Below are 12,671 nucleotides of genomic sequence, written 5' to 3'. Positions count from 1 at the left end.
GTATTTCTATTACGCAAATTGTTGGAAAACTGCTTTGACGTAATTTTACTTGGTTTACTCCGATTATAAGTTTACAATTTTACTACGTTATTGAAATCAAAAGTTTAACAATTCTGCTTGATTTCAATTATAAGTTTATAATTTTACTATCAAAATGTTATTAAAATCAGAGGTTCAACCTTGACTTCAATTACAAGTTTATAATTTAGAATATAGAAATTCAATATATTATACCGATAATTTTTATATTTAATTCAAAGTTTTATTTTATTTTATTTATTTTTTTTAAGTACTCGCGAGAAATTCGAAATTTTGCAATTAATTACTCTAAAACGCACTCGCAGCATACTTTATCCCATCACTATCAACGATATATGCGTGCAGGTGTCTTCACGGAAATAAAATAACCAATTTATTCCAGATATCACTTAGTTTAGTTTTCGATGTTATTGTTCACTTTTGGCATGCTTGGATTCTCGAGATTCTCTCCTTTACTCGTTCCCCCTTGCTTCTTTTTTATTGCAAAGTGTTATATTTGCTTTAAATAACCGAGTCTAATGGAATTCGTGATATCCTCGTTGATTGTTGATGAAAAATTAAACGAAGACGAGAAGGAGAAATTGAATTCGCGATAGATGGGGTTATTAAAAATTGAACAAAGGAGAAGCGAAATTGATTCTCTGTTTCGACACAAAAAAAAAAAAAATTTCTATGCACTCTTGATTAAAAAAAAATTCAAGATAAATTTTCACAATTTCGAAATATTGAAATACTAACGCGTGGAATTCCCGGATCGGTGGGATCATCCTCAAAAGAGCAAAACTCGATTTCGTTCTATTATTAACGGAATCCAACAACGTTCCAATATTAGAAGAATAATTATACGCGCGAGTGGTAGCATTAATCGATAGCAAGGAAGGTTTAATAGGCATGTTCCATTTACGCAACGTTTGTGCGAAACGTGAGTCAGATACGCGATTGCCAAAAATTATATTGCTTCGCAACAGCGGAGCTGTTAGTCATCTTTGCACGTTGCATAATGAAAAATTCGCGAAAGAATTGAACGATGCGCACAAAACGCTGTCCCATAAATTTCCAGCAAAAAAGAATCGCGAAACGTCGTAGCGCGATTTGAGGATAGCGAATTAAAAATTTGAGGAGGATTGATATCCCAGGTGGAAAATAATAACAAGAGGAGGAGGGTGATATCAGTGGCGTTGAAATAATGGAGGTTCGAGTGAAAAGTTTATGTCATGATCGAAATAAAAAAGGAAAGAAAAGAAAAGGAATACTATTGTTCGCGCTATGATGAAACTTTCTTTGATATCTGTAAACTGCTTGATCTTCCAAGTGGGTAGTAAAGTTTCCTCCGTGATTTCTTCGTGTCTTCCTTTTTACTCGACTCCGATATATATTCCATTTGGGGAAACTTTTTCAATTATTTCATGAAAGTAATGAGCAATCGGAGAAATCGCGTATTCGATTATATTTTATCCGATTCTTTTTTTATTTTTTTTATTAGACAAATATTTTTATTTTTTATTTATTTGAGTAGAAAAATTTATTATTATTATTCAATCGGTTTCCTCGTTTGATCGTCGTTATTTTCGTCGGAGGTGATCGAATGAATTTCGGAAAAAAAACTCAAAAACGTTCGTTCGTAGCATAGAAAATAATAATTTATTCAGCATTCAGCGGAAATATAAACGTACAGTGTACTGCAGGAAAACATTTCTTTCGAAATAAAACATAAAATATCGACTATTTTTATCCTTCGATAGCGAGTGACTCTATTGCGTACAATGAGGCATCGTTGGTGGTGTATACACGTGGTATATTTCGCATAACACGTTCTATCACGTTTCTCTTTCTCTACATGTTATAAAACGGTAATAAGTGTATTTTCTCTTTCTCTTTCTACAAAAAACAGTATCCATTGACCGGTAAATTCTTCTAAATTTTGATCCACTGATTCTCTGAATCCTCTAAATAGGAGAGGGGTGGGAACTAGCTCGATCCTCAAGCGTCTTCGTGATTCGCACGCACGCACACACGAGTATATCTATAACGATGGATTTTTTCTTTTTTTTTTCTTTTTTTTTTTTTATATATTTTTTTTTCTTTTTTTCGCGTGCTTTTGTACAATTTTCCCTGAATATACAATTCGTGTGTCTCGTTTTCCTCTTCCTTTTTTTTTTCTAAAATTTCAAATTTAAAAAAAAAAAAAAAAGAAAAAAAAAGAAACCACAGTGGTTCATCATCGTGGAGAGAGAATGAAACTTGCACGGCGACTCGCTACGCGATTCTGGATTTAGATTCGAACGTGATGTTGAGTCAAATGAACGGAACTTAGGTTTGTTTGCATCGATCACTGCTAACTTTCCGGATAAATATTTGTAACCGAATGGAAACGCGATTTAAACTTTAACGCGCTAAACTTTGTTCCCATTTTCCATTGTATCTATCTATATAGCGCGGCTGATTCTATTGTACGCAATTGTTGCACCGTGAACGTAGATAACGGAAATAAAATATAATTTGCATTATCATTCCGATATATATAATATTCTTGGAATTTCGAAACTTGAGAGGATATCTATATATATATATGTGTACTAGAAAATTAAATATTTATTTAAAAATATCCTGGAAATATTGAAATTCCAATTTATTGTTCAATAAGAATATATTCAACGATCACGAGATATTAATCCTTTCATTTGACTGAACATTTTTATCGAGCCAACCGTTCGCAACAATCAGAATCTGTAACCATATGCTGCGCGCATATCTGAAACTCGTGACTCGATTAATAGTACACACTATTCAAAGTAAGGAACAATGCTGTTATTACACAATAAAATCAAGTATGCGTGCAAGAATGAACCAACGTATAAAATTATAGAAAATCATAAAAGGTCGTTCGATCATTACGATTCTCTGATAAAATTTCAGTACTATCGAATGTAACGATGACGTGAAATATTTCGAACAAAGATCAAAAGTGTCGTGATCAAAGAAAAATATAGGATAAAAATTGAGAATTTCCAATTGATCCGACGCGATGATCGCAACAAAGAATTTTTTTTTTCTTTTTTTCTTTTTTTTTTTCGAAAAATCTACTACTACGCCACCGCATCGAAAGAAATCCATTGGTTATCCGTGGCTTTATTGCTCGTTCAAGCTGCGTTTCCGATTGCACGGCTAAACGTGTGTAACATGTTCTGTTAAACGAGACGAATCTCGCACGATTCGCACTTTCTCTGCTTCACGCTACCCTACCTATGTAAATTAACGTTTATAAAAGGTCGCATAACCAACCGGGTGAATCGCATTGCGTTTTCATAGAATCGTTATCGCGTAATAATACTCACATTCATCTTGTACAAGTACATATACATATATATGTGTCTATAAATATATGCACGGACACTTCCGGTTGCCTTCTTGCTAAACGCAGATGTCGTAGAATTGAAGCGAGATTAATTAATTTCGTTTCTAGATTTATTATTTTTAGTCAAAATTTCGATTAATTTTTTAATATAATTAAAAAAATAATATTATCACGTTTATATAGACGTGGAGGAAAATTAAATTCGACTTCTTCGAAGTAACATTCGTGTTATTCGTTCGCGATTAAAACTTGAAAATCTCTTTCTTATTTCTTCTTCTTCCTTTATTTCGCATCCACGTCTCGTGAGAACGCAAACGGTCATAACCGTGCGCATATATATATATATATATATATATAATAATACTAAGTCTTAAGAAGCATTCCATTTACGTATCCCTATTTTATCAACGTTATTATATTCTTCTCGTTATCGTTAATCATCTCCTATATCATATATAAGATAATGCACTCGAACGATAAATTATCATATTACTTACAATAAGTCAACGGAGAAAAGGGAGGGGGGAAAAAAAAAGAAAAAATAAAACGATCGCGTAATCACACCGCGTTTAAAGTCTCATTTGGCCAACGAATTGCACGCTTTCAAAGAAAACTGCTATGCATATCACGATCTACGTGTCGATCTTTCAAAAAGTACTGTCATTTCGATTTTATACATATGTTCGTTACGCTATTGTTCGTCTTATGTCACATGATTTGTGTATAATTTCCATTGGCATGTTAAAAAAGCACGTGGTGTACTCAAAATACACGTATTAAATATTAAAAAATATATATATATATTTTCAATAAGAATCTCAGAATGGAGCGAGACTTGACTAATAAAATCATCATCATTGCTCGATTGACGAGAAAAAAATTAATATTCGCGTAAGAAAGAAAGATGAAAGAATGATACATCTATACCTCGATGATATTATTGTTGACACGTTATTGATTCACATATACAAATAAATCAGATTCAAATGATTCGATCGAAGTGATAAGATAAATAAAATTAATATCCGTTTATTCCCGCGCTATTTTCAAATTTCAAACCAATTCGACTATTTCTATTTCATTTGCGCAACTCGTATCTCTCGGGAGATAATATTAATCGCGGGAGATGTTAATCGCGCAACGATGAAATCATTTACGAGAGGTTTCGAGGTGTGTACAATCGTGGAAAGTATTTCTGGATCGAATCCACGTGATTCAATCCTGTGTAGATCTCGCGGCTCGATTCTTTGGCAAACGTGCCAAAGAAAGAATTCGACGACCAACTCCCTCCCTCTCCCTACTTCAACTCGATCTGCCAACGCGTCTGTCAAAAACTTTCTGCCGTTTCTCGACACGTTTCGAATCGGGAACTTTACGGAAACCCGGCCGTCCATGATACGACTAACCTCGTCAAACTCTGACACGATCGAAGGGTGAATCGATCGTTTACTCCATTTCCATTGTACACGTTGAAAATAGCAATAATAATAATAATAATAATAATAATAGCAATAATAATAATAATTTTCACGCGAATAACGTGAACGAGAATATAAAGACTATCGACACTATCACATATACAATTGAATATTTCGTTTTGATGAATCGATATTTGAAATAATTTGTCACACAAGTCTTCTACGTGAAGCGTAATAGAACTCTCTTAACTTACTTAAAAGTAGAATAAATATATTATTATACGATTATTCCCTTTAAGAAAGAGTATATTTACGTGCAAATAGGATTAACGAGTGAGTTTATTTTCAAGGAACAGACATATAAATCAATAACTTGTTGTTTACTCGGAGATTGTGACAGATTGTGACACATAAACTGTAAACACATTTCTTTTTTTGAAGATGAATACAGTATTGCCCTCTCTCTCTCTCTTTCTATATATGTATATATGTATATATATATATATCTTATCTAATCAAAAATATCTTGAAAAATAAACGTAGAGGGGATTATATTCTCTGTCTAACGATAATAGACAGAAATAATTGGTCGATGGAGAAACGAGGCCGCGGCCACCGAAATGAGAGTACTTTTCCCGACACTGCGTATCACTGCAAAGATCTGCGTGTTAAAATTGATCAGCTTTTGAACACGTAGAATAATGTATACGTAACACAAACAGCGCAACAAGTTATATTATTATTATCGCCACTACACTACCACGTAAATTACTTCCACCTTTACGTTATAATTACACAATGTACGCAGGATAATGGGGTTATATTACGCGCGGCTCCTGCGATACGCTAATGTCGCCAAAAAACAACGCATTTCTCCTAAATGCAAGGAAAGTTTGCGACAATAACAGAGCTAAGAGCTGTCTGCTGTTTCTCTTTCGTTTTTAACACTAATTAAAATTGTAAACTCGATCCGAGAAACTAATCGTGCTAATAAAAAATGGCTGATTGACGAAAGAACAGATTTCTCTTTCTTGCGAGAATTTTGTTTCCTATCTTCGTATTTTTGTAATTTTGTTCCCGATTCTTTTTTTCGGGGAATTAATAGTGGAGTGGAACTCCGTTTAGGTGAAATTTGATTTCTGATAAGTGTGCAACGAAATCTGAAATTGCATGCCAACAATATTTATACCGAATTCGAAAGGATACGCGAGAAATTTTGTTCACTTTTCTTGGATAAATAACGTCTTCTATTTTTTGATAATTAGATTTCGACTGAACTTCTATTTACATTTTTGTAACAATTTTCCAAGATCAACTAATATTTATATATTTTCGCCGTGCGAAAAATGGTTGGCTCCCAAAAATTTTATTTTCGATTTTATTTTTCTTTTTTTCTTTCTCGAAAAACTCTCCATCGAATTCCGTGGAAAAAAAAAAGGAAGAAGAATTTCCACCACGGAATCGTTACGTTGCGCAAGAAATAGTGATCGCGAGGCGGAGCCACAAATCGTTTCGTTGCTTTTTGTTTCCACGGCCTCTCGTCGAGGGTGTCGTAAATCTAGCGAAGTCCCCCATTATCCAAAACCATAGTAAAATAAGTTGGACAAAATGATGCAAGGAAATTACGAGGAAGGAACGTCGCGGGGAGCTTATACGCGGGAGCTCGACCGAATAAATCCGGGGGGAAAAATCCGTTCCTGTCCATGGGTTAATCCTCTTCACCGAAAGAATCTGTCCAACTGATAACTCTGATTCCTTCCAGGATCAACGAGACATCTGCCATCTACAGATCTTTTCGTCCAAATTCTTATTAAATTGATAATGAACGATCCATACGAATCTGCGTTCTACGGAATTCTATTATTATTCTTCTAAAAATTTGCACAGCAATAATACGCAATGATCATTTTATTAAGTCGTGAATCGCTATTTTATGATTTGTTTTTTTCTTTTTTTAATAATTTCTAAACGTAATAATTATATATTTAGAATAAATTGTTGTAATTCATTCGTGTAACGTTCACTTTGAAATTTCAAGGAACCGAAGCAAATCGTTCCTTCCAGCAATGCGCGTGAAAATAAAATTCTGCGCAATTCTATTTTTCACGGGGCGGTGAAAAATCTGTTCTTCGGTCAAGGCTCGGAAAATTAACGTATGGAAAAGATTTAATTTAGCTATGACGCTACAAAAAAACGTCGTGGTTAAATCTCGAATCCGAGATTCGAAGGAACGGCGGCGACGACGACGACGACGACTTTTAGAAACTACGATTTATAACTATACAGTACAGTAAAATACGAGGCGTGGGGTTTCTGGTTTTGAAACGAAGCGATTAATACCTGAACATTCCTCACATTTCGCTGCGGCTTGTATCTGCGGGGAAAAAAATTAAGCAAATTATCGTTATTTCATATTATCTCGTCGAAAGGAGATGTAATTTTTGCGATCAATTTAATCTAAGTAATCGAAGTAACCAACGATAACTACGATCGAAAATTTATAAATTACTTCTTGCTTTCTTATTCGTTAAACTATTCCGAAATTTCACAGATATAAATATTTCCGAAGTGAAACGTTATTTCAAAGTCATTAAAAAAAAAAAAAATAAAAAAATGAACCCAAAGTACCTTCTACTTAATCTACAAAACGATCGAATTAAATTTAAAACGACAAAAGTGAAGAGAAGAAAACAGGAGGGGAGAGAAAAAGAAATTCACCGTTGTGAATAATAAAGCAAGGTGAAAGAACCTTTCTACATCCCTTTAACGAATCTTTATTCCAATTCAATTGTTCACTAACCTGAGCAGCGGCACTATCTCTGTCCTCGAAAGAGCGCGAGTCAGCGTCGGCCAATTCCTCGGGCTGTCCATCTTGGAAATCCACTTTGTCCACGAGAGCAGCTCCTCTCTGCCTCTGTCTGTCGGGAATCTTCCTCCTTTCCACAGGCTTCGCGTTCTGGCCATCGAGGCTCCCAGCGGGGCCATTATCTTCCAGACTCTTGGCACCGATCACAGTGAAACCACCTTGAAATTTCACCGATTTCTTCCGTTTCGTTTTACCGCCGCGCGTACTCGACGACACGCGTACCATCTCTTCCCTCTTCGCCTCCGCGTGATCATCCTCGATGAGGAGGTCATCCGCGTTTATCCCCGTTTCCACCCCGCTTTCCCTCCTCGTCGAATCGGTCGGTGAATCGTTCCTTCTCTTCTTCTTCGTGTCGACCCTCGCCTCCAAACCCCTGCGGATGCTGCATACGGACCGAAGGCCCAACATCTCCTCCCTATCTAATCTATCGTTAGCTTTAGAATCTTTGTCGGTCGTCGTCACCTCGTGTCGAATCTCGTAGTACTTGACGAATTTCCTAACTCTACCCGGGGTTATCGTTACAACGTCACGGGATTGGTCATCGCTTAGAACTACGGGTGTCGTTACGGCCCTGTTATTGTCATTATTATTACAATGGGGTCGAGAATTCCTTCTAGCTATGGCACTCTTCTTCTCGCCGCTGATCGCGCTCAACTCAAACTGTCGCGCGATCGCGCCACGATTATAGTAAGACTCGTCCCTCGCGTCAGTCTTTTCACTGCAGCCACCCGTCTGCGCTTCTTCCTCCAACCTTCCTCCTCCTCCTCCATTTTCCTCGTCACGCGTCCCTCCAACAGCGTCGCTCTTTCTTTCCTTCCATTCTTCCCTCGTCCTCCTAACCAATTTTTCTTCGTCCCTCGTTGCCCACGTTTCTTCGCCGCCAACATCCGAAACTTTGCTAATTTCTGCAGCTTTGATCGGTTCCAAGCCAGTCTCTACGGACGAGCTCGCGTCATTTCGGGACACTTCGTTCTTTAGAATCGTTTTGGTCGGGCAGGGTTGATGTCGTTCCTGCGAGAGACGGGAACAAGGATCTGTCTTATCCGATGATTCGGCTGGAAAGTTGGCATCGTCTTCAGGTTGCTCGGATTGTTTCTTCCCTGCCTCGCCATCGCACTTCCAGTTGTTGAGAATTTTCCTCGTGGTCAGACAGGCCGCGTGACGCCACTGCTTCGCCGAACTTCTCGATTTCGAATTTATATCCTCGTCGTTCGTCCGTTCCACCAGCGATCGACTTTCATCCGCGCCTCTCTTCTTCTCCACGCGACTCACCGGTTTCAATCTTATGCTGTTAAAATTGGAGAGCAACTCGTTCAATACGTCGCACTTGACGTCACTGGGGTTCTTCTTCCCCGTTTCGACCACCTTCCTAGTCGATTGTTGTGCCGTTGTCGTCGATAAGCCTGTTTCGCCCACCTCCTTCGACTCTTGCAAAATTTTCTGGATCTCCAAATCCATTTTTATCGACTCGTTCAACCGATCCGCCACGTTCTCCCTCTTTTTCTTCGCGGGTGATTTTGGCCGCGCGGCGACGATCCTGCAATTCGTCCACGATTCATCCGCATCCTCGGATAACATATTCTCCAGGAAGAAGTTTCGCCTAATATCGACCGGAACACCGACACTTTTCTTCCCCGAAGATAATTCGTTAATTGGGTCATCCTTGTCGGTCGCCTCTCTTTCCTTCCGAGAATTTCCGTCGTTCGAAGGGATGTCGCAAGCGTTCGACTCCTCGTCGGAATCCTCGCTTTCCTCCTCCAAGTCGTTCGACGTGAAATAGTAATGATTGATCATGCTTCGAAGAGACTCGTTCACGAAAATCTTTCTCTTGTATTCCCCCGTTGATCGATCGGGTGGGTCGATAATTTTTACGCACCCGTCAACATTCGTATCTTCCTCGATCGACGACGACGCCTCTTCGCTGGCCTCGCTCTTCCTTATATTCGGTAATAAATTATTCTTTAAAACGTTATTCCCTACCTCGTTCGTCGCTCGATCCAAGACTTTCGTCTTATTTATTGTCAATGATTTATCTTCATTAGCAGCAAACGAATCCTCTTTCTCGTCAACTGCCGATCCCTCTTCGAGAAAATTTCCGTTTATTTCGTTTCTGATTAATTCGCTCTTCGAATCGGTATTAACTTCCGTTCCAGTAGCGGCAGTTTTCGAAATAATTCGTGTAATATTCGTCGAGTTATGCTCGTTTATTAAATATTCTTTATTGTCTTCCACATTGTTGTTTGAAGCGGTATCCGCCAAATCAGCGTTCTCACCCGGCCCGTTCGAACCTTCGCCCTCGGAACAGCGCTCCGTTCTCACCCCCAAATCCAACCCCCCCTCCTCTTCCCCGAGCTTCGTGATTTTCAATTTTTCCTCGGGCCACGAGCAAACCCGATTCCTCGAATCGAATTTCGTCGCGTTAAAACCATCCCTCCCCTCCAAAAACCCGTCTCCAAACTCGTCCTCAACCTCCGTGATTTTCAACTTCTCCTCGGGCCACGAGAAAACCCGATTCCCCGGATCGAATCCCGCCGAGTTAAAGCCGTGCTTCTCGTCCGTCAAACATCCACCTCCGAATTCCTCTACTTCCCCAACCTCCGTGATCTTCAACTTTTCCTCGGAAGGCCAGGAGAAAATCTTATTCCTCGATTCGAATCCCGCCGAATCAAAACGATCCTCCTCGTCCGCCAACGATCCAATCTTATCCTGGCCCTCGAGGGACCATTCGCCCGAATTGTTCCTCAGAACGGAGCTAAACGGCACGTCGCCGAACTCGTCCTCCTGGACGCCTCGCTCGAGAACCCGGCTCGCGTCCGTCCAGTTCGCATCGTCCGCGATCTCGGTCAATTGGACGGAAGAAGCGCGATTCCAGCCATCCGCCTCCTCGCTCGCCGAGGAATCGATACTCGCCAACTCGTTCTCCAACCCCCGCTCCGGGCAGCTAGGCGACTCGATCACGAATCTCACCTTGGTCAACTTTCCCACCACCTTCGAAGCGTCCTCGTCCTTCGCGTCGTAGCACATCGGGGCGGACGATCGGCGGATGTTCACCTTGTTGCTTCTGTCCATGTAATCCTCGAAGATGAAACTGGTCGGCTTGTCCATATTTTCGATTATCTGATCCTCGAGGGTGGCCGCCCACCTGTCCAAACATTTCTCGAACGGAAGATTGGTGGTGGTGACGCGGAACGAGAGCTCGCTCTCCTCGTCGTCCAACGATTTCTCGAAGAATTCGTGGAAGGAATCGCGGAATGTGTCGCGACGAGGATCGTCCAGGGACGTGGAAAACTCGAGCGAGTTTCTCGGCGAATAATCTTTCCTATCAAGATCCCCCTGCAACGTGTCGGCCATCACGTTCTGAAAGTCGTGCAAAGTGAACAGCAACGGCGGATACTTGTTGGCCTCCTTCCTCGAGAATGCCTCGAACACGAACGGTGCTTGTTGTTGCTGTTGTTGTTGCGGCAAACAACCCGTGCCTGAACCGGCTCTCTCGTTTCTCCCCTCCTCTTCGTCGCGTCCTTGCCTCGCCGCCTCCTCGAGAAGAACACGGTTGGATATCCCCGATGAATCGGTTTCCTCGAACTGTATGGACGACGGTTGGGAAGTTTCACAGGTCTCGATGGAACTCAGGCTATTTAACGTTCCCTCCTTCCCTTCCTTGGATTTTGGAGAGTCGATGCTTCGTACGGCTCGTGGGGGCGGCGGAGGCGCCAGCCGTTTCCTCTCCTTCTTCCCAACGCTCGACGACGGTGACGCGTCCGATGATTTAGCGATCGGGGGCCTCACTTTGCGCTTCTTCCGTCTCGGTGGGATCGGCGGCGCGCCGTTGGCAGACTCCGCGCCTGAAACAACGATTGAGCGAACGTTGGTGTGCATGGCAAACGTCGATCGACTCTCCGCCGACTGCTCCTCGACAAACTGTCACTCGAACGTATGACTCGGCTCGCCGTCGACGCGTTGCAGTCGTTCACTTGGTGTTGTACGTTCCAAAACGTGAATCTATGGGCCCGATTTCCGCGCATAGCGCAGAAGAAACGGATCGAGCATTGTTCGGAGGATGCTCAGAGAGGAAAATTTGGAACACGGAAGCTCGCGGGTAACGCGAGCTAAGACCGCCCGAGGGATACTAAGGGTGATTCCGTACAAATGACAGACGATCCTCTGCCCCTCTCCCCTCCGCCAAGTCAATAACAGTGATTCACTAATGCCGCCAAGTTTAAGTTTCGCATTGAATGAAAGAAGACCCTGATGAGACGACACGGGGCGAAATTCTAAAATCGATCTTTCTTCCAGATGTGGCGCGATGGCTGGTTCGTTTTGTGTCGAACATCTTGTCGCGATACGTTGTTTTATATTTTAATCGTGTCGAAATTTAATTTGATAGATGTTTTAACATTTTACGTGAGAAACGTTTGGTGAAAGATTCTGGTAGAATGAGAAATGGTAGAATAAAATTTTAATCCATGGGATTATGAATTATTTTTTCTTTGTACATCAGTCTTCTATGTATATCAATTTGATTAGAATAGATAAGAAAGGGAAAATTGAAATTTTTGGATACTTGGATTGTTCAAGTTCAAAGTTTAATCTTCTCTTGGTAAGCAAAGGACAAGAGACTACGTGACAGGTTGTGTTAAACGCGCAAATAGAAAGGGCAGGAAATGGTGCCGGTTCGAACTCTGAGCAAGGCTTCGTCCGTTAAACGGATAAAAACAATTCGATTAGGTTACGTACTCGATGCAGCCACGTTCGACGTAATGGACATAATGGTCTTAATGGTATTTTCTCTAAGATTTTGCGCGTTCGAGCAACACTTGATCGAGGGAACAAAATTTAAAGGCGAAAGGTCGCTTGAGAAAATTACACCAATTTCTTTTAAATATTTACAAGCTATACGAAACAATTATGTTACTTCACACGAAAGAAATATCATCGAAATGGTCGAATGTAAATTATTATTTGTAAACTTACATAAAAAAATAAAATATCAAAG

General features: G+C 40.3%; 2 protein-coding genes and 1 long non-coding RNA gene across 4 annotated transcripts in view; 1 reads left to right on the top strand and 2 right to left on the bottom strand.

Annotated features, from left to right (window-relative positions):
• The window catches only part of LOC114577240 (uncharacterized), a 107,753-nt gene that overhangs the window by 25,720 nt on the left and 69,362 nt on the right, over positions 1-12,671 (top strand). The window lies entirely within an intron of this gene.
• Positions 1,654-12,382, bottom strand: LOC107995647 (uncharacterized). The gene is made up of 2 exons (XM_017053282.3): positions 7,613-12,382; positions 1,654-7,186 (listed from the first exon to the last, which is right to left on the bottom strand). The coding sequence occupies exons 1-2, from the start codon at positions 11,552-11,554 to the stop codon at positions 7,091-7,093; spliced, it is 4,038 nt and encodes a 1,345-aa protein (XP_016908771.2). The 5' UTR covers positions 11,555-12,382; the 3' UTR covers positions 1,654-7,090.
• LOC107995645 (uncharacterized) overlaps positions 8,505-12,671 on the bottom strand; it is a 96,164-nt gene continuing 91,997 nt past the window's right edge. For both annotated transcript variants that reach the window (XM_017053280.3, XM_017053281.3), the window contains one exon: positions 8,505-11,520. The gene's annotated coding sequence lies outside the window, so the exon portion shown is untranslated. The remainder of the gene's footprint in view (positions 11,521-12,671) is intronic.

This window comes from Apis cerana, linkage group LG4, assembly GCF_029169275.1.
Source record: "Apis cerana isolate GH-2021 linkage group LG4, AcerK_1.0, whole genome shotgun sequence".
Classification (NCBI taxonomy): domain Eukaryota; kingdom Metazoa; phylum Arthropoda; class Insecta; order Hymenoptera; family Apidae; genus Apis; species Apis cerana.
This window is presented reverse-complemented; position numbering and strand designations above follow the sequence as displayed.

What these genes read in the sequence shown, in the direction of transcription:
- LOC107995647 (XM_017053282.3), bottom strand. Translation starts at nt 11,554, where the DNA reads ATGCACACCAACGTTCGCTCAATCGTTGTTTCAGGCGCGGAGTCTGCC. An exon ending in GAGATAGTGCCGCTGCTCAG is followed by an intron (nt 7,187 to 7,612) that starts GTTAGTGAACAA and finishes TTTTCCCCGCAG; the next exon opens with ATACAAGCCGCAGCGAAATG.